At 54.9% G+C, this 21051-nt stretch overlaps 6 protein-coding genes and 1 non-coding gene across 7 annotated transcripts; 4 read left to right on the top strand and 3 right to left on the bottom strand.

Moving 5' to 3' along the window:
* Nucleotides 1–2102: 2102 nt before the first annotated feature.
* Nucleotides 2103–3883, top strand: INS49_009917 (uncharacterized protein; the record flags this gene model as incomplete). Its single annotated transcript, XM_043170644.1, has 6 exons — nt 2103–2321; nt 2378–2400; nt 2461–2642; nt 2690–2793; nt 2853–3025; nt 3085–3883. 6 exons carry the CDS (start codon nt 2103–2105, stop codon nt 3881–3883), a joined length of 1500 nt encoding a protein of 499 aa, XP_043025209.1.
* A 969-nt stretch (nt 3884–4852) lies between these two features.
* INS49_009916 (uncharacterized protein) lies at nt 4853–7380 on the top strand (the record flags this gene model as incomplete). The annotated part of the gene is made up of 4 exons (XM_043170643.1): nt 4853–5306; nt 5519–6035; nt 6085–6365; nt 6431–7380. The coding sequence occupies 4 exons, from the start codon at nt 4853–4855 to the stop codon at nt 7378–7380; spliced, it is 2202 nt and encodes a 733-aa protein (XP_043025208.1).
* Nucleotides 7381–7736: 356 nt separating this feature from the next.
* Nucleotides 7737–8357, bottom strand: INS49_009915 (uncharacterized protein; the record flags this gene model as incomplete). Its single annotated transcript, XM_043170642.1, has 1 exon — nt 7737–8357. The coding sequence occupies one exon, from the start codon at nt 8355–8357 to the stop codon at nt 7737–7739; it is 621 nt and encodes a 206-aa protein (XP_043025207.1).
* Nucleotides 8358–10214: 1857 nt separating this feature from the next.
* On the bottom strand, nt 10215–11425 carry INS49_009914 (uncharacterized protein; the record flags this gene model as incomplete). The annotated part of the gene is made up of 2 exons (XM_043170641.1): nt 10215–10694; nt 10763–11425. The coding sequence occupies 2 exons, from the start codon at nt 11423–11425 to the stop codon at nt 10215–10217; spliced, it is 1143 nt and encodes a 380-aa protein (XP_043025206.1).
* Nucleotides 11426–12874: 1449 nt separating this feature from the next.
* INS49_009913 (uncharacterized protein) lies at nt 12875–14304 on the top strand (the record flags this gene model as incomplete). The annotated part of the gene is made up of 4 exons (XM_043170640.1): nt 12875–13162; nt 13233–13460; nt 13528–14040; nt 14116–14304. The coding sequence occupies 4 exons, from the start codon at nt 12875–12877 to the stop codon at nt 14302–14304; spliced, it is 1218 nt and encodes a 405-aa protein (XP_043025205.1).
* A 1655-nt stretch (nt 14305–15959) lies between these two features.
* On the bottom strand, nt 15960–17624 carry INS49_009912 (uncharacterized protein; the record flags this gene model as incomplete). The annotated part of the gene is made up of 1 exon (XM_043170639.1): nt 15960–17624. One exon carries the CDS (start codon nt 17622–17624, stop codon nt 15960–15962), a length of 1665 nt encoding a protein of 554 aa, XP_043025204.1.
* A 2928-nt stretch (nt 17625–20552) lies between these two features.
* INS49_009911 lies at nt 20553–20696 on the top strand. The gene has a single exon. It is a non-coding gene; the product is annotated as a tRNA-Pro (tRNA).
* Nucleotides 20697–21051: the final 355 nt, after the last annotated feature.

Raw genomic sequence — 21051 nt, 5'->3', positions numbered from 1 at the left:
AAGTCCCTTAGGAGATGATTTTGATGGTCACTAGCTTAAAGGTAGAAGTTGAAGTATGGGGGAGATTTCGGGACGGCTGTTATATTTGTCGATCGAAGATCACCTTCTGCGAGGAGATCAACGGAGCCCAGGTACTGTTTAAGTATTCGAGTGAGCAAATTACACCATAAGCATTGGGATACCTCATCCCGCGCCACCCGGCTCCGCCCTGGGGCGAGTAAGACATTTCGGATCATAAAACCGCCGTAATGTTCTCAGCCACTCAAGAATAAATTTGAGGCATATGCTGGATGATTGGATTAAGCAGGTCTGCCAAGGATTCCAGACTAAGTTCTTCCTATCACATTCTCCTTATTTTAAGTATGAAATCAGCTCTATTCTTGAAGGCCAAGAAGAGCATTAGCGCCCCAGTATGCTGTGCAACTGAGCCGTGGTCGGGTTCATAGTCCCAGAGAAAAGGGGTTCCGGCCCCAAAATACAAGCGCTTCTCACATGACCACGGGAGCCACAAAGCTGAAGTGTCGCAGATTCCAGTAACACAAGGCTCTATGGATCTCTACACTTCTATTCCTTCCTCCAGTGTTGAAACGGGTAGTCGCGGTTACTTACTACTACGCACTTGAGTTGGACACATCGATTTGGTGTGGTCTTTCCAGAAGTGACACGTTCAGCGGAGAATGGTTATGATGTGTGAAGTCGAATAAGTGGAACGTGACAGAAGTCAAGAGTGGGCCGCGCCGGGCGAAATTATATTCTGAGACGTAAAAAGACACCCGGAAGTACAAGGAAGAGGGGTCAAAAAAACGTTTACCTCTTTTCTCAGTTTAGAGTGCACGCCGGGTTAAGGAGGTGGAAGGGCACATGTGCAGGCTCAGCGTAGGCTAAGATGAAGCCCCTCTGCATTATGGGTTGGAAAATCCCTTGGAGAGCGTAACGAATACCTTGCTATAACCTCGGCGAGCCTGCTAGCTGTCACCGCTGTCTCCTCGGACTCCTAAGTCTCCTGTTTTTGCCCACTCTATCGCTGGCGGCAGTCGGAACTTCTTCCTAATCGGGAATAATACCATTGACGCCCGTGGCTTAGAATTTAACTCTGTAACCTGCTGCTACTTCTCTCAACCTGACTTCAGTCTGCCCTCCATAAGCAGTACATACTTCCTCAACTTAAGTACCCTCTTCCCGCTCCACTTCAAACGGTATAATGGCATAAGCTCCAATAAAGACTTCCTCTATTCTGCAATTACCCACTTGAGCACGGCAAGCACAGCAATCATGAAGCTTAGCTAAAACAATGTATCTGGGCGTTTATGCTCAATGCCACGACGCGTATTTATCTCTAACTCGCCTGTGTGAGCTTCGAGAGGTAGTCATGGGTATCATAACCCATAATGAGTTCAGAGGAGCTTTCTGGGATACTGAGCTTCTGGCAATCGCTCTAAGACGACTCCTTGTGCACCCCCACGGCCAACCCGCGTGACCATTGCAAAGTTTCGGTGAGCAGGGTAATGCGGACTGATTTGAAGAACAGCGACCGAGGCATGGGAAACTTGCTCGGATGGTGCAGAACCCAGGTCTGAGGACCGGAGCCCACCTGACACCGAATTGAACTGCCGTAAGCCAAGGACTTCGCTAGGAAAACAAGTGGCTCGGCCTCAACACAACGGCCAGTTCCGCCAGGCTGGGCAATGCCAATATCGGTGAGGAGCCGTATTCGGTGTTGCCGCGGATAAATTGCAGACAGCGTCTAGGCTGCATGTTTTGGTTGGACTGTTCGTGCCGTTCTGGGCATTCCACCCGTCTGGGACCATAGTCTAATCTTGGTATGCGGGGGATAGTTCGGGGTAGCACGAGGTATTTGGTCAGAAGAAGGTTTAGTTATGCACTATAATACTCAACACCAAGACATTTCAAGCCACCACACCGGGTCAAGAACCTCAAGATGGGTAGTTGCGTCTCGGCCAGGCTTGGAAAGCTTCTCGAGGCTTGAGGATGGCGGTCGACCGGAACTCTATAAGACGCTGTGGCCAGTCTACTTGATGATCAGTCCGCACACATCCATGCTCCTCATATACAGTTTATCATTCTTGCGCTGCCAAAGAACTATGGGTTCTAACGACCGGGCTCCAGCATATGGCACAGCCACCGATAACGAGAAGGAAGGCATCACTGGCGACAACCATGTAGAACGTGTTGAAACGCATGAAAATGACATCTCTCTGGCCAAAGTAGAGGTGGACGCCAAGCTGGATGAGTTTGGCGCTCGCAGCAAGACCAATCCAGCAGAAATCGCCCTGGTGAAGAAGCTCGACCGTACAATCCTCGTAAGTCTTTTAAAATTTAGCAATAACACTTTGATCGCTGACTCAAATGCCAACAGCCACAACTCTGGATCATGTACTTGTAAGGCGTCTTGCACATCATCTTCTGCATTGAAGACGCGTTGGTTGACCTGTATTGCAGCTTCAATTTCCTCGACCGCAATGCCCTCGTCAACGCCAAACTCAATTCTCTGGATGAGGATCTGGGTCTTCAAGGCACTGAGTACAACACTCTGATCTCCATCCTGTTTGTGGGCTACATCGCGGGGCAGATCCCCTCAAATATGATCTTGAATCGTGTTAGACCTTCGTGGTATATGGGCGGTACGTTTGTTTATTCTACCACTTTTTCCAATGCTAACCTGCAACAGGCTTCTGCATGGCTTGGTCAATTGTCTGTCTTCTAACTTTCTTGGCCAAGGACTTCGGAAGCATGCTGGCGTGCCGTTTCATGCTCGGTGTCACTGAGGCTCCTGTGAGTACCCCCGCTATGATCAACAAGGCAAAGACGTCTTGACTTACAAGAAACCGCAGTTCTACCCAGGTGCTCTCTTCCTCTTGTCACTGTTCTACACCAAGAAAGAAATCGCGACTAGAATGGCCATTTTCTACACTGGTAATATGATTGCTTCGGCCTTCGCTGGCCTGGTTGCCGCCGGTGTCTTTGCGGGACTCGATGGTACCCATGGGCTTGCTGGATGGCGCTGGTATGTTGACATCCTGCCTGCTTCCTTTTCGGCCAAACACTGATACTTTTGATCTCTAGGCTGTTCATCATTCAAGGTGCTCTGTCAATTGGTGTTGCATGCATGTCCTTCTTCCTGCTCCCGGACCATCCTCTACAGACGCGTTGGCTCAACGAAGCGGAAAGACAGCTAGCCCACAAGCGCATCGCCGCCGACACCACACAGCGCGAGGAAGCCACCAGCGTATGGATCGGTCTCCGCCAGGCCCTAGCTGACTGGCGCACCTGGGTCTTCTGCCTGATGTACAACACGCACATCTCCTCCGTCAGCTTCCAGAGCTTCCTGCCCACTGTGGTCCGCACCCTCGGATACAACACCACGACCACGCTCGCCCTTACCTGCCCCCCATACCTTCTAGCCGCGGCCATGGCAATTCTCATGTCTTACACGTCCGGCCGCTACAACGAGCGCAGCTGGCACATTACAATCTGCAAGTGCATCATCATCGTCGGCTTCATCATCCCCGCGGCCACAACAAACATCGCCGCCCGCTTCGTCGCAATCTTCATCTTCGTCACCTTCTCCTTCGGCATCAACAACATCATGCTGGGCTGGACTAGCGTGACGCTGGGCCAGACGCCTGAGAAAAAGGCTGTTGCACTCGCTCTGTGCAACTCGCTCGGTAACATGTCGAGCGTGTATACGCCGTACCTGTGGCCGAGTACGGACAACCCGAGGTTCTTGAAGGCGTGGATGGCGAGTATCTCGTTCTCGGCGGTGGCTGTGATGGCGGTGTGGATTATGAGGCTGAGTCTTCAGCGAAAGAATACGAAGCTGAGGCAGACGGCTCCGGAGACTACAGTGTTCTACGTTTACTAGAAGTCTGTATGGTGAGCGATGCAGATAGAATCAAGGGAAGATTTTCAGGATAGACTTGATTTCGTCCACAAGAAGCCGATGTACATAAGGTTGACAAACTAGACGCCCTATATTCCCTGCCTGCACGGCTTATGTATCATCCTTGTCCTGATGAGATTTGTCTTGGTCTTCTGCTGGATGTTGTAACTTCAGTGCCACGTGCATTTCATTGAGGCATCTCCTGGATTAGGCGGCGTGTCATAGCGTTGGGAGATCGGTATCGCCTGTTCTCCTCTCTGCACCACGGAGATTTCCATGCAGCCGAGCGAATTCGCAATGTCGCGTGAAGCACCGGTTAAGCCGGTGGCAGGTCGCGATACGTCATGTAAGATCAACATTGTCGAGGCCCATTGGGTGCTACGCTCTCGACGACTTTTGCGGGAGGTGCAGCTAAGGCGATTGGCGCTTCTGATTGCTCAGCGCCAAATGGCCGGCCTGGCCAATGGCGTGCATCTGCGACGGGCCAAATCTCGTGGAGCCAAATGCGAGGGCGGCGCGTAGAAGCCCCATTGGACAGGGGACGCAGCGGATGAACAGCCCCTGGCCCTTGATGGCCGGCCTCCCGCCGCCCCAGGTCCAGCAGGCCCAGCAGGCCCAGCTCTTGGTCGTGGTGGACCACAGTGGTTGCGGCCATCTTGTTTTGTTTGATCATGTTTCTTTTTATATCGACCGGGGGCTGCCCTGGGGGCGAGTCTTACCCAGAGGCCTGCGCTTTGCACATGCCTCGACTTCGTGTTTCTGTTTCCCACTTTCCCATTGAGCTGTTCGATCCTTGTTTGTTGATCTGTTTTCCGTGGCATTTCTCTGTTCCTCAACCGCTGCCTTCTCACCGCATGCATGCATCCCTTGTATACTTTGCTTTTCTAGATACCCAAGCATCTCATATCGCGGGCCGTTCCACCGGCGGCTACGAAGCGCTGCAGAATCACCATGACAGACCGCCGCGCGGATATGGATCTCCGATCTCTATACGCGGGATCCCCACGCTCTTTATCCAACGGCACCAGGACGAAAACAGACCAGAGACAAAGGCCACACGCCATCCCCGATAACTCCTACCCTGAGTCCATGACTTGTTCAGTATCTACGCTATCGTCCAATTCAGCAAGCCCCGCTCCATCGCTTGACGGCTCGAGGTCCCCCGTATTTGATACTGCAGACTATAGCGACCCGTCCTTTGTCTCTGCGGATACCATGTCCAATACCGAGGCAGCCCTTGGACCCCATTACCAACACACCTCGGAGAAACCGATCGAGGCAAAAACTAGTCAGGCTCAACTAGATGTCCAGAGGCCACAGAGTCTTGGCCTGCCCCTTCGGATGCATGATGAGGGTACCGAGCCAGGCACAAAGAAAAACTCTCAAAAGGTCGACCACCCACCCTGTAAGGGCCTCATCAGTCAGTGTGAGAAAGGCCGCACACGGCGCCTTTGAGTGAGTGACCCCACCCAAACATCACATTTGCCTTGACACATGCGCAGAGCAGTGCATTGACAGCCACATGCACAATCAGCCTGATGGCTCCACCACCGGGGAGAAGAAAGAGTGGCTTGGCTAAGACGGACCTCCTAAGGGATAGTTACCCCCACGACACAGTCGACGCCGACCCCAGCGCCGCTCTCACTTCAAGGATCGCAGCGTCCATCCTCCGGGAGGGCTATGGCGTGAGGGCAGCCAAGACCACGGTGCCGCTCAAGGTCCAGGATGCTGTAGAGAGGTGTCTCCAGGAGGTATCAACCACCGTCCAAAAGGAGCATCCGCCATGGGCTCTTCCACAGTATCGGCCGCGAGACCCCAGGCCGTACGCAGGGGACTCGGATTCGCAATCTAGGACGTCCGAAGTGGCCTCAGATCCCGAAGTCCCCGCCAATCGCACCAGGTATGGAGTCAGCAGCGGCGAGGACGAGGACCCGTTCGCGTACGACAATTCCAAGGAAAGCCTTTACCAGAAGCTGTACGGATTCGGGAGCGGTGGCCGCGGGATGAGAGCGAGACTGCACGAGGCGTCGAGGCCGTATTCGTGTCCCTTTAGGAAGAGGAACCCGGTCATGTTCAACGTCCGCGACCACGAGCATTGTGCCAAGAGGCCGTTTTTCGGGATGCAGGAGCTCAAGTATGTCATGAGATTGCAGCGGAGGGGACACGTGCTGACGTGCAGACAGACATCATATCAGAACCTACCACAGAGCGTGCGGGCCGCCGCATTCGTGCCCACGGTGCAAGGCAGGCTTCCAGAACTCGTCTGACTTGTCTGAGCATCTGATGGTGCCTGTGGAGCAAATGTGTGAACCTAATAGTGCAGCCCCGGACAATGTGATAGAGGACGGGATCACCGAGGAGATGGATCGAGCCCTTGCAGAACGGACACCGAGACATAGTGTAAAGACCTGGGAACAGATCTGGAAGCTTCTGTTTCCACAGGATGTGTCTGCTTTGGATTCAGGTGAGTCTCGAATAGTGGCTCTACATATCCTTCGTAAACTCGTGGGTAGCTGACCTCATGCCTAGAATATCTCCCGGTGGTTGAAATGGTAGAGATGGAGCAGAAGCTGGACGACAGCCAAGCAGAGCTCAGGGCGGACCTGAGCGAAAGTCTCCGAAAGCTCCTGCCCGAACAGTCGGAAGACGTGTGTTTCTTCTTGGCAGGCCAGTTCCAGCTCGTCTTCGAGCAGCACAGAGCAAAAGTCAACAGGAAGTGCCGCATCAGCGCCAGCGGGGGAGCCATTCCCTCCAGCGCGTCCGAGAAGAGCAAAAGCGATTCTTCGCGCATGTCACGGTTCTCTATGCGAAATTTCGACCCGGCAACTCTGAAAGCCCCGACCATCCACGGAAGGAGTGCAAGCCAGCTGTCATCACCAAGGTCACAGGGCCGCCGGCAGTCGCAGGCGCAGGCGATCCCGCCCAGGACAACCGTCTCACCGGCCAGCACCTCGTCCTCCGTGTACTCACAAGACCCGGTCCCCCCGGTGTCGAATAGGTCCAGGACGACGACGCGCTCGAGTATCCTCAGCATGAGCGGCATGCAGGTTGAGAGCCCGCGGCTCCCGTTCAAGGACTGGGTCCAGGGAGTCAAGTTCAGCGCCACCAACAGCGAGGACAAGAACTACCAGCGCGATTCTGGGCTAGCGATGGAGCTGTGCGAGACCTGCCAGATGGATCCCTGCCAGTGCGAGGGCTACAACGGCTACGCGGACCAGCTGTCTGCCTTCATGACCCCGGCGCCTAATACCCATCAGCCCCCCTCTGGCCTGGCACCGTACTCGGCGATGGAACAAGTGAGCGAGGACGAGGAGGTGGACTGGGCGGCGCAGTATGGAAATAATTCCCTGACTCCTGGCGTGCCCTCATCAGGCCAGAGGCTGCAGATGAAGGGCAGCAGGATGGGGCTTAATGCTCAGAGTGCCCAAGCGAATAGGCTGGCACCGACGGCTGGGCAGGCCCAGCAGGGGTTTATCTAATTACCTCAACCTCGACCAAGAGCCGTGTAATACACTAGATCATACATATCCAAAATATGGGTATCTTTATCATCCTTTATAGGTCTCCGGTGACTCAGGGCGCCTGGTAGTAGCATCTAGGAACACTTGACGCTATTTGGAAGCCACAGCGAGACATTTCAAAGTTTGTCTTACGCTGGCCATGGCAAATCATCTGGGACTCTGGTGGGTATTATTTATTATACATTAATGTCCATTTCAACACCTTGATTCACGCAGTGATACTACCGGCACTTCATGATTGCAGGAGATGGATCTGTAGAGGGTTTTCCCTAACCGTATTGTGTAGAAGAGGTCGCCTATCGGAATTGAGCCCATCATTCTGAACGGCTCACCCACCGCCGCAAATCCGACGCGGCGCTTGGAGCCCAGGAGACTCCTGCGTGGATATTCTGCACGACCCTCGAGGCGTCGCTGATGTCCCGTCCCAACAGGGCAACCGTCGCCCAAGTCGGGACGAATCCTCTCCAACCGCCGCGGCGCTCCCTGGCCGTATCCGTCCTTTCCTTTCGTCCCACTTCAAGTTCTAGTATTCTCTCTTGGAGCTCGGCCATCCGCTCCTTGTGGGTATGGGCAAGTTCCGCCCTTGTGTGTCGTAGCTCGACCTTCAGTCTTCTCATTTTTATCTTTGCCGTTCGATTCTTGTGGGCATGTGCATGTCTCTCCTTTTTGTCGACCCGCTTGCACTCGAGGAAACCCAGTCTTGACTTCTTGAGCTTGTATCTCATCTTTGCCAGGCCCATGTCATGCTGCCTCTGGTACTTGGAAGCCGCAATCTCCATCTCCTTCACCTCCGCTCTCTTGAGCTTTGCCGCGTATTTGCCGACATCCTTGGATCCTGACGTTTCTGTATTCTTGAGACTCGTGCTGTTCTCGCGGCGAAATGGCTTTGAAAGAACAGATCCATTTGCTGGGTACAAAAGCCGGCTCTCTCGCATGAGATCCGCGCCGGATGTGCGAGCGCAGCACACGGAGGGATCACTCAAAGCCCGTGGTCGCGAGGATGAAGTCGCAGAGAAGGCAAACGTAGAGTTTTGAGTCGGTAAAATCCCACTGCGGAAATCGTTCGCATGCTGTGTCTCGAGCTGCAGTGAACATAATAAGAACCAGTCAGCAAGAGAACCCAACTGGCAAGTCACATCAGCTCGCCCGGCGGCCCCGATATTCGCCTGCTGCCATCACCGTAGAGACAGCGCCCGCGAGCGCTCGAGCAGGCCGGATCGGTAGCCTCAGCACCGGGCCCCGCTGCTATGACGGGCGCTCTCCAGCACGACCATTAGGTGTCATCAGGCAGGCCATGGTAGCAGGAGCATCTGAGATGCCCTGGCCGATATCTCATTCGCCCGCACTGCGCGCCCTGCAATAGGGACGCAGCATATCGTACCCCACATCCGAGACAAGGACGGGTGCGAAGCTGGCGGCTGCTCCTATGACGGAGATAGACGGGATGTAGGCAGTCTATCCGAGGGCCGACAACACAGTTCTTCCTCGTCACCTGCTTCGAGATCACCGAAGGCTTGGCCTCAGGAGGGTCCTGCCCGACAACCCAGAGTTGGGGCGTTTGGTATAGCAGGGCCGCTTATGCCCTGGTGTGGCTTGGTGGTGACGAGGGAACTGGGCTTGGCGACCACTCCCTTGGGGGTACCGCGATGACTGGTCGAGGCACATCCCCCGAGGGACTTGTTTGCGTCCACCGTTTTCCGTCGGCCCTGGAAGGCGACAAGGGGACCGGCCCCGGACGAGCTGACGCTGGGGCAGAGATAGAGAGAAGTCTGGACTTGCCTGTGTGGTTGGTGGGATGCTGGCATCCCTGTTTGGGGTCTCCCTGGGGCTGGGCAGGTGGCCTGTGAATGCGATTCTCTTTCGAGGGCGAGGCATTTTCGGCAGCAGATCTGTGATCTGGAGGACAAGCCAGTCGTGGGCGGCTGACTCGCCTCTCTGCACCAAGAAGCAGGGACAAAGGGGAAGAAATGTGGTGATAGGATACCTGGAAGTCTTGCGCTCGTGGAAGAATGATGCAGAGAAGTTGAACGGTCAAAAAGGTTGACGTTCAGAAGTTGTCGAAGGAAGCAAGCTTTGACGGCCAAGGGCTGAGGTGAAGGTATTGGGTACCAAAGTGGGATTTTTGAAAGTGAATTACCAAACCGAGCGTACTGCATGTGATGATGTAGGAGAGGTTCCGTGGAGAGGAGCTGGGACAATGGAGGGGGGGAAATGGAAACGGTTGTGCATTCACTCGAAGCACGCAGACGTTAGATCTTCCTTCACTGACTCCTTGTCTAGCCTGCTGGAAGTGAAGTTTTGGGAGGCCCCCGGCTCATATTCACCCATTCACTCGGGTGAAAGGCTTATTGGCATTCATAGTCGGCATACATGATCAATAGCCCATTGCGTTTGGAGCTCGAGGGTTGCCCCAACTCATAGACTGTACTTGAGGGCCGCATCTCTGGAAAGACCACTTCGGTGTTTCCCTGCGTCGTCTACAACAAATTTGGTGGCGGCGCTGTCACAAATTCAAATTGAGCATGCCTGTGGTTCGTTCTCCATTCCCAGGCTGATCACACTCCTAATGGCAATCTTGGCGATTCCGGTTGTAGTCAAAGTCGTCCCTGGCATGCTGGGTCGTATATTGAATCTAGTCTACGCTATATCACGATGCAATCGTATCGGCCATGTGATGTGCTGTGTATCGAATGGGGCGTTGCACCTTGAGGAATGTCCAGCTTTTAGCTCATTTCATAGGAAATTTCACTTGTCCGTCTACAGGACTTCCCAAATCTCACGAGCTTGCCGCATCAGTCCGACAACTGTGAGACAGCATCAGGGGCCTCGTAGCCATATTCATCAGCAAACTGGGCGTAGAAGGCACAGATACCACGATGAATATGCCCCGAGTCCTTGTAGTCAACCCCCTTGAAGTCCACACCCTCCATCTCCCAGAAGTAGGCCTCGTTGATCTCGAACAAGCGCTCAACCACGGGGACCGGTGGCTTCTGGTTATTCTTGAAGAAGACGATCGCGACAGCAAGCTTGAGGATCGCCGCACCGCCCTTCTTCTTGACTCTCTTCAATCCAGGGGGGTGCTCCAAGTCTATCGTCTGCGACCTTGTCATCTCATGCCACGTCCCCTGCGAGCTCAGCGTCTGCGAATCTGTCGTTTGCGAGTCCGCCGCCTGTGACTCGCCCCTCTGCAGCTCCACCAGTTTCTTTTCGGATGGCGGGGGCGGAGAGAAGAGATGAGCAAGCTTCTCTTCGTAAGCGGGATGCCCCAGGAGCTGAAAATCATAGAGCCGTAGTAAGTCCTCGAAGCGCTCCATTATGATGAGAACGGGAGGCGTTGGACACGAATGCTTTCTGTGACGGCCTCGCGGTATGAGACCATCTTGCTGAGCGCCTCGTCCAGACCGAGGTTCTGCGGCCGGATCGTTGTTTCGTAGTACTTCCGCTGCAGGTATGCGATCACGGCAGCGACAGAGCGTGATCGGCCGGACTTGCAGTGGACCAGGATGTTGCGGCCTTCTCTCAGATTGGTAGCCAAGAAGTCGTTTGTCTGGTCAAAGTATTCCATGAGGTCGGCATTCGCCTTGTCCTCGAGAGGGATCATGAGGTGGTGCTTGACTGAGCATGACGAGGTGGGGTTTGAAAAGCGACGAAGCGCGTACGAGGTGTCGGTGGGATGCCATGCGAGCAGGTCTTTGGGGTGGATGCTGATTGCGGCAGAGATGTCATGCTCGCGGAGGGTGTCGTCGTTGAGAGCATGGTTCATGCCGCCCAAGAAGACGCGGCCCGGGCCGTCCAAGTCATCATGGCTGATGAGAGACAAAGAGTCGGTGTTGTTTGCGACCCATGTCCTGATCCCTGCCCATATCAGATCCTTGAGGAAGCTGAGACTGGGGGAACTGTCAAGTGTGTCGAGGGCGTCGTAACTCTTGAAGCACGACTCGGCGTCTGGCGCCCCGTTCTCTGCAAAGAGGTCAAGCCAGGCGGTGGAGACGTAGCTTGACATCTTGGACGGTGGACTTGGGGTATGATGTCACCTGGCAGGTACGTACGAATCCATTCAAGCGGGGCCTGAACTCATGTGCACCGCGGGTCCCGAAGTCTACAGCTTGCGATAAGAACTGAAAAGTCGTCGAGAGTGACTCGGTGGCTATGTCTAACTGGCAGAAAAGCTGACGTTTGATAGACACACTGAGTAACAGCCACGGTCTAACCGAATCAGGAAGACCACCCTGGTCATGCTCATGGGTATCCCGGCCAGGCTGACGTGGTACTACAACGACCAACCCCCTCCTCGGAAACGCAAACAAGCAATGCTGAGATCAGTATCCTACTTCCGAGACAGAACACCGGGCCGATATGCTGGACATCTCGACGTCTACATGTTGCTGTGTAGAAAGGGAGCTTCGAGTTTTTCTAGCAGCCACATCTTGCTGTTCAACGCAGACGTGCCGTCGCCCATCTGCCCTGGGATACAGTCCCTTTGCGAGACACCAGCTCCGTTCAGTTCAACGGCTCTCACGGATGTATCTCGCCGGGATGCCGCCATGTCAGACTCCCCAAAGTCGACCATTAGGCGAGGCACTATCAGGTTTCTAGTAGCAACATGTGCCCGTTATCATGTGAACCTTGATAGAAAACCTGGGGTAGTATTTGCTGCGAGCCAAGACGAGCCAAGCCCGCAGATATCGACCTGCGCGTCTAGAACGTACAATTACAACCACTCGCAGCCTGCATATGCCAGACATTGCTGATCAGGATAGGCAGGAAGATTGCCTATCCTATCTTTGCGATCAGAACCCGGATTGCGAGATGCTGGCATAGTATCGCTTGATATCAATAGTCTCAACTGCGCTTAGGCTACAACACCTGCCCGCGGCCGGCGATGGCCTCTGCTGACAACTCCTTCACACCCTCTTGCCTTGGCACGCGCACGGTGGTTTGCTACCTCGGAATCGTCGTCGCCAACGCCATTCGGCGAATTGCTGGGCATCCTCGTTATCTCTTCGTTTGCGGAAGGCGATTATGCAGTTGTGGTGTGTCTCGGCCGTAGTAAACTTGGAAATGCAATGATACTACGTCTTAAGTTCAGATATCGCCTGCCCCAGTTACATTGTCCCGGCTTCCAAGGGCAGTGATAGGGTCAGTTCACGCGAATATGTCGATCTCCTTCCTCATTTCTTCCCTGGCGCAGCTCATGAGTCTTGGTGTCCTTGAAAGCAGATGGCGCTATTGTGCATTCGTTCTCTCCAAACGGAAGGAGAGTAGACAGTTGATATCGTAAATACCTTGTTGAAGATTGAAGATCACTATAAAAGAGATGCCGGAAGCCATGAAGGTGGTCTCAATATTCTCATCCTCAGTTAACATCTCAACGCGACGACGTCCCTGAAAAGATCCAGACCAGTTCAGCCCAACTTGATACTAGTTCAGTTACTCATAGATCCTCATCAAGATGAAGACTGCTGCTATTCTGTCTCTGTTGCCTCTGGCACTGGCTTTTCGGGCCCAGAAGCGCACAGGCGAACCCGCTCCTATTCTGAAGCCCCGGGACGTCGAGGCCCTTCTCGAAAACAAGTACATTGTCAAGATGAAGGACGATGCCTCTCAGGAATCCATCGACTATGCCAACGAGCTTTTCGAGGGTGAAGCGTACCAGAAGTGGGACGCTGATAAGCAGTTCAAGGGATTCGCGGCCCAAATCACTGGCGAGTCTCTTGACGCCATTGCGGAGTTGGAAGATGTAAGTGAGAGAGACTTTGGACCAGCCCCTACCTTGGGCACAGCAGCTAATGTTGACTCGTTTCCGGTAGGTTGAGTACATTGAGCAGGATGCCATCATCAAGATCGACTACATTCCTGAGGAGGTGACCACCACCGAGACAGCCAAGCGCGCCTTGACCAGCACGACTGCTGCCTCTTGGGGGCTGGGGCGTATCTCGCATAAGGCTCGGACGCTGACCCCCTACGTCTATGACACCTCCGCCGGCAGCGGAGTGTGCGCCTATGTCATCGACACCGGCATCCTCACCTCTCACTCTGTAAGGTCTTGTCCCAGGAAGGGCCTGTGTGTGGAGACTTGACAGCTGACCGAAAACCCTACTTTAGCAATTCGGCGGCCGGGCCACATTCCTCGCCAACTACGCCGACAGCAGCAACACTGACGGGAACGGGCACGGGACCCACGTCGCCGGCACCATCGGCGGGAGCACCTACGGAGTCGCCAAGGCCGTCACGCTGTACGCGGTCAAGGTGCTCGACTCCAGCGGGTCCGGCACCAACTCGGGCGTCATCTCCGGCATCAATTACGTGGCGACCGACGCCCCTAAGCGCTCCTGCTCCTCCGTGGCCAACATGTCGCTCGGCGGCTCAAAGTCCACCGCCGTGAACTCGGCCGCCGCTGCCCTCGTCCAGGCCGGCGTCTTCCTCGCCGTCGCCGCCGGCAACAGCGGTGCCAACGCGGCCAACTACTCGCCTGCTTCCGAGACGACCGCCTGCACCGTCGGCGCGACCACCAACACTGACACCCTGGCGTCCTACTCCAACTACGGCTCTGTTGTCGACATCCTCGCCCCCGGAAGCAGCATCGTCAGCTCCTACATCGGAAGCACCAGCGCTACTGTGAGTTTGATCACTGCACCAGGACTCACACAACCTTGATTGTCAGAGCACTGCTAATTTTGAAACCCACCACAGGCTACCCTCTCCGGAACCTCCATGGCTTCCCCCCACATCGCCGGCCTGGGTGCTTACTTCCTGGCCCTGCAGGGCTCCATGACCCCGGCGGCCCTGTGCACCTACATCCGCAACAACGCCAACTCTGGCGTCATCACCGGTGTCCCCTCGGGTACGCCCAACCTGCTCGCGTACAACGGTGCAGCTTAACCAGATAATCTCAGGTCCGCACATGCAAAGACTGAGTCCCAGGGACGTTTGAAATGGAAGAGAGCGTAGATCAGAGCGGAATCTAGGAGATCTCTCTTTTTTAGTTACACAGGGGGGGGGGAGGGATTCGGCGTGTAGATTGGAAGTGATGAGGTAACTAGGATAAACAGCAGTCAAAGCATGCAGGGTACAATGCGATCGCGCAATTGTTTGCCAAGACTTTCCCTTAAAGATGATGTCCTAAGCAAAAGGAATGTCCAACCTTCTGCCAGCTCCTCGTTCCCAAACAGTGGACAGGCACGGGTGGTTTTGGAAGGGAGAGGATTCCAACGCCGGGCCCCATCTGTATGAGCGAGTGCTTCGAAAGCTAGGTCTATCAGAACTACTGACTAGCAGATCTACGTGTCCCAATCACAGGTCGGGTTACTTTCAGAAATTATAATCCTAACGGCCGCCGAACTACAGTGAGTAGCAGGAATCTGAGGCTTTGATGCAGTTGGAGGTATGCTCCAATGAGTTTGCCAATGACATACACCTCCGTAAAATTCAATAGTCATGGTGAGCAAACTCGTGTTGTAGTAAGCAGCGGGTAATGGACTCCGCTGAGCTGATGAGGCATGTGGATTTCGTATTCGTGAAGGGGAACGGCAATTTAATATAGCCTTATCGTGCTCAACGAGTCAGTCACACCGACCTTGTCTCGGTGTTGCCACATTGTTCACAGTCATTGATCACCAGTAATTTGGACACGTAATTTGGTAAACGCTTTGCTACTACTGGATTGTCTGGGCCATGAAATGGAGCCACTGGGTGCCACATGCGTAGCCGGCGTTGCCTTTGACCCACGGGGGATATCCGCTGCGCTGCTGCAAGTCATTTTTGAAGAGAACATATATTGGCACAGATAGAAACGGAAGGTACACCGGTACATCTCTCGGGCTATAGCTGCAGCTACAACACTCACACGCCTAATTTGCATTGGGTGTATAGGTGCTAGGTATGTAAATTAAGCGCGTATAAAATAGGCGCAAAGGTATTAGGCGCATACGTGTTGGGCATATGGGTGTTGGGTATTTAGGTGTTGGAGATATAGGTATACGGGTGTATGGGTATTGAGTGTCTGAGTATTAGGTGTTTAGGTATTAGGTGTTTAGGTGCAAGGTGTCTGGGTATTAGGTGTATGGGTATTGGTTGTATGGGTATTGGGCGTATGGGTGTTGGACGTATGGGTGTTTGGTGTTAGGCGTGTGAATTAGGCGTGGGTGTTGACTTAGTGCTGGCGATGAACTGGTGTACCATCCATTTCTACCGGTGCGAATATCCGTTCTCTTTTTGAAAGCGCCAATGCTATCAATGATGATCAGCCTCCATTCTGGACGAGGTCATGGAGCTCTTCATTGGTCACACTAAGTCCAAATGCCTCATACAATCGGAATGTTGGGAGTGGATACACATCCATCCTACTTGCCGGCCTCAGGTTTTCGGATCTTGTCTCGAATAATAGTACCAACAATGACCGTTGGACATACGCAAATCACGGAAACACAGATTTGGAGCTTTGTGAATGAAATTTTGAAAATTGGCATGCATGCCTTTGCCAGCGTACTTCAAGAGTATGCGAAACTATATGCTAGTTACAAAGCTAAGTAAAAATTTCAGACCTTCTCCTCGCTCTTCTCAACATGGTCCGCCCGAGACGCCCCGGCCTCCTCAACCTTCTTGTCGTAGACCACGTCGAGCTCGTCGGCGTCCTTGTTGCCGTGGAGGCCGATCTTATACCAGGGCAGGGCGAAGAGGCGGTCCATGCTCTCGAGGCTGCGGCCGGCGGTCTCGGGGACGAAGAACCAGACCCAGGCGCCGCCGAGGACGGTCACGGCGCCGAAGCACCAGAACGTGCCGGCGGGGGAGATGCCGCCCGAGGAGGTGGGGAGCAGCATGTTGGGCAGGGCGCGCGAGTTGCCGTACTGGTTGGCGAAGTGGGCGGTCATGGCGATGGAGGTGGCCAGGGCGCGGATGCGCAGCGGGAACAGCTCGGCCGTGAGCAGGTACTGCATCGAGTTCCAGCCCAGGGCCCAGCCGAAGCCGGACAGGTAGATCATGAAGATGGCGCCCTTGGAGGGCCCCGTCTCGTTGGCGGTCAGCTCGTAGTCCTCGACCAGGCCGAGCTCCGGGACGCCCGTCAGGAAGCCGGCCACGTAGATCATGGCGACGGCCTGCAGGGTGATGCCGATGAGCAGCGAGCGCTTGCGGCCGACGACGTCGACCAGGAAGAGCGCGCAGCCGATGGCGGCGACGAGCTTGACGATTCCGAAGACGGCCGTGACGAGCAGGGACTCGTTGGTGCCCGTGATGCCCATGAGCGCGAACAGGTCTGGTGCGTAGAGCGTGATCGAGCCGGCTCCGCTCCACTGGCTCATGAGCTGGGCGCCGATGGCCAGGTAGAACCTGTACAGGTTGGACGGGATGAAGAGGAGCTCCTTGATCATGCCCCAGAAGGTCGTGCCCTTGGTAGCCTCCATCTCCTCGTGGTGCTGCATGGTGATGGCGGCGATCTCCTCAGCCACATAAGGGTGGTCAGGCGGAAGGTGGCGCAGCCGCGACATGTTTTGGAGAGCCTTGTCACCCTTACCCTGCTTGATGAGGAAACGAGGCGACTCGTACTGGAGGAACGTCAGGAAGAAGCTGAGGCCGGCGAAGATGATGTGCACGCTGGTAGGCACGAGCCACCGAGCGTGAGTGGTGTCGCCGATGTTGATCTGGCATCCGTAGTTGGCGAAATAGGCGAGGACGATGCCCAGGTAGACGAAGCCGGTGAATATACAGGTACAGAGACCTCGGATGGCGGCAGGAGCAATCTCTGCGATGTAGACCGGTCCTACCACTGGCGTTTGCCCTACCCCTAAGCCTGCTATGAAGCGGCCAGCGTAAATAAGACCTAAGCTTCCACCATGACCCATGAAGAGGGCTATTCCGACAATCCACAGAATGCAGAGGACACGGGTAGCCCAGATACGGCCAATGCGATCTGCTATGACGAAGGCAAACAAAGCCCCGCCAACAGAGCCAATCTGGACCATTGCCGAGACATTGGCCTTGATGTTGGCCTGTGCGACCTCGTCGTAGGAGTCATAGTGAATCGTAGCCTGGAAGTCCTTGGAGTTGAACGCCCCATTGATGAGGCCCTCGTCCACTCCTCTCGCCGCGCCCAGGAGGCCGAAAGAAAAGACCGAGAACCACAGGCGCCAGTTGAAGACCTCCTTGGGCAGCCCAAGGTTCTTCAGCCGGAAGATGTTGACGGGCTTCTTGACACCACCAGCCATTTTGACGTCTTGTCGCCCAGCCTGTCGCCGAGCTTGTGGCGTGCGAGTAGGTTAACTTGGCGGGACAGACAAGAAGACGGGGGGGGGGGGGCGGGGGGATGCTTGGGGAGCTTAGGGGTCTTGGTGGACGGCTGGGCAGACGAATCGTGGGACTGGAGGGTCTTATATTCCCTTGGCCACCCACACCCACGAAAGGAGCCGCTTCACTTGAGGGGTAGGAAAAAAAGCACACATTGTACTACGGGAACCCCTGTGCCATTTGTCAAGCCCCGTTGTGACGGGTTGGGATAAGGAATGGCCAATCCATGAAGACCAAGGATGGATGGAACCACTTCACGAGCCTCCAAGCCCGGAAACCCAAGCGGTCAACTCAGCAAAACCATGCAGATGTGGGCTACCCCGTCCCCTCCCCTCTTCCGCCGAGCAAAGTCGAGGTCTTGGACACATTCATATGTATGTCATTGCGAGGGCAGTGTGGTACTTGTGTCGCGATCGTGACCTCGAACCGTCACCTAACAGAAATGCTTCCCGGGCCCAAACTATTCAGCTAGTTGGGGAGGCCAGGCCGCACGGCTTCGCATGTACAGGCCTGTCAGCGAGGGGGTTGGCGTCGGATATTAATCCGTCGGATTACCAGAAAGGGCCAACCCTGCCGAGGTGAGCACAGCGAGAACGCGTGCAAAAACCTGGCGAAGAGATACCCACCCCGTGCCACCTCCTGCGCCGGGACGCAGGACGTGTCCATTGTCGACGCCGGAAGAGGGCGACCTCAGGCCATTTCCAAGCCTCGCCCGCGTTCACACCCCAGGCAGCTCCCTGTCGTCTCCTGTCGGGGGGCGGCACAGGCTTCGGCCCTACTTGTATGTGGCGTCTGACGATCGGTCTAGCGAAGGGGGGTTTGCGGTACTAACTGCTCTGAGTGGCTAGGAAAGGCTACCGGTAATGCAGTTGGCGGGTCTATTACCGCGAGGGCAGGATCTGGCGGGCAGCGAGTGCCGGAGATCAACCATCAGATCCCTAGCGTTGGGGGCGGGTAGTAATCAAGGAGTGGCGAGGAGCAGGCTAGAATATTTCTCGCGACATGCTCACATGCAGAACACCCTAATATTTTGGCCTAGTTCCGCACCAGACAAACAAACCTCTCGAGACATCGAGAGTTGTATATATCACGCAGCGTCGAGCAATATGCGGTCGTCCCGGCATGCTGTTCAAGAGTTGCAGTGAGGTCGAGCGCGGTTGCATTCGCGTGGCCTGCCACGCAGCAGGGCACGCAGTGGGACAGGCTGGACCCATGGGAGAGCTGGCCAGAACCGACTCGAGGTCCCCAGCAGTGGCCCCGTTCAACTGAAGTGGTGCTGTGCCAAGAGGCCCGGCTGGCCCTCATTGGCCCTCCGCGCACGCGAGGGCTTGGTCGGGCGCACCCAACTCCTCGGATCACTTGCGGGGTCCCCAGACTGCCAGATTTACCTGAGCGTCTCTGGCCACGCAGCCAAGAAAAGGCCAAGGCGGTCATCCCAACAAGGGTGGAAGCCAACTGACTGATGCCAATTTCAAAGGGGCGCGCTGTTCCCGACGGCTGGCCGAGGTTCGCTGGTGAGGACGACATCCGAGCAGCACATCGCTCGCATGATGCTTCGTGTCGCGATAAATGGCGGGATATCTTCGGCCTGGCAGTGTGCATGCAGTGCTAGCCTAGCCTGTCGCTGCTCAGCGCTACTGTCTTGGTGTGAACTGAACCGTGGTCAAACGCACTGGGCACACCGACAGGTAACAATCTTGGGCTGCCGTGGCTCATTAATAATCCAGTCGCTCCGACGGTTCGTGGGGGTAAACGCCTGCAGGGGCCTGGGGTCCAACAGGTGGGCCCAGGCAACATGAGTGGGTACTACACTCGACCAACATTAATATTGTTAGCTCGACATGAAGTGGATATACGTGGAGAAGTAGAGAACATCAACTTGCACTCAAATTCTGTGGAAAGAGAAGTCCTGCTACTTATTCTCCATAAATATCCGAGGAAAAGAGGGTATTTCAGAGGGTTAGGCAGGCAGGCGATCCAATCCAACCTGATAGCGAGGGCAAGTGGATGCTCCTGCCGAACTAACAAAATTAATGTCGGTCGAGTGTATTGTCACTTGCCTGGTTTGCCCCACGGGGAAAAAAAGCTTTCAACAGCCAAGCGAAAGAAGGTGGGAAAGAGGACTGTGAGCTTCGCTTGCCATTTCGCCGAAAAGAATGGGGACTGATTCGAGCTGATTGGAAAGTCTACCTGTCGCGTAAGAAGCTCTGCTCAGGATTACCTCACCAAAATTGCCCTCGTGCATTGACTTGCTAGGCTTGCGTGGCGGCGGAGAAGATCATGTCCAGACTGCCCGATTGCCAGAACTCCATGCCCAGGGGGGTCAAATGCAGGATGGAGCAACGCGAGCTACCATGGTCCTTCGTTCCTCTTCTCGGACGACGACTCAGGCTCGGAGACCCAAGCATTACAGCACGGCCATGTGGCCCTCGAATTTCAAGGTTCGAGCTTCTGCAACGGCCGAGTTCCGAGCTGTCGGTTGGCCGCCGGCCCGCCCCTGCTTGGGCGGCAGTCAGACATGCTGGCCGAGCCGGCGTCCCCGAATCGGCATCCGGAGAATCTAGGCGCTTCGTTTCAACAAGTGATTCGCCTGGAAATTCGGGTTAGCCAATCGACTTGTATGATTCCAACTCGAGATGCTACTGATGGACAATACATGAATCTCCCCCAATTGACTCTGTGCGAAGAACTTTGGAAGCAATGTCAATTAGCAGGGAAGACTTGGAGGAATCGAGGCTGCTTCTCACTGACTTCACTCTCTGGCTGGTGATAATCCAGAGTCCGCCGGGTCAGCTACTTATACAGCCAGCAAGGCGGGCACCAACACCTGAGCTTCAATAACCATAACTGGTCTGGTGGTCTAGTGGTATGATTCGCGCTTAGGGAACACCCTGAAGCTTCACTGCGCGAGGGTAAGTCAATTCAGATCCACTTGCAAAATTTGCAGCGTAACTAACAGTCACCAGTCCCGGGTTCAATCCCCGGCCAGACCCAACTACTCATCTTTTTTGCTATTTCTTATTCTTCGAACCTCCCAGAGTTTGGCGTGATGCTGCTATCCTTGACCTGAGATGTCGGGTAGCCTCTCGAAGGTTTCGCACCGTTGGACCGCGTTGCAGTCCGTGTTGTGCTCTGATAGCAGGTCCACTGGCCTCGAAAAACGTTACAGCTTGTACCCACAAGTGTTGGTATGCCTTCTGTGGCCAGCAGATGCAATTGTTGACAGGAACGGAGGCCCGATCGAGCTTGTGTCGACAAATGCCAACCACGTGCAGTCACATCCCGTGCGGCTAGGTTTGCGTCCTAATAACCACTGGCCTCAGCTCCAACACGACCGATGCTTACCGA

This window comes from Diaporthe citri (assembly GCF_014595645.1).
Source record: "Diaporthe citri strain NFHF-8-4 chromosome Unknown scaffold_4, whole genome shotgun sequence".
In the NCBI taxonomy this organism is placed as follows: Eukaryota; Fungi; Ascomycota; class Sordariomycetes; order Diaporthales; family Diaporthaceae; genus Diaporthe; species Diaporthe citri.
This window is presented reverse-complemented; position numbering and strand designations above follow the sequence as displayed.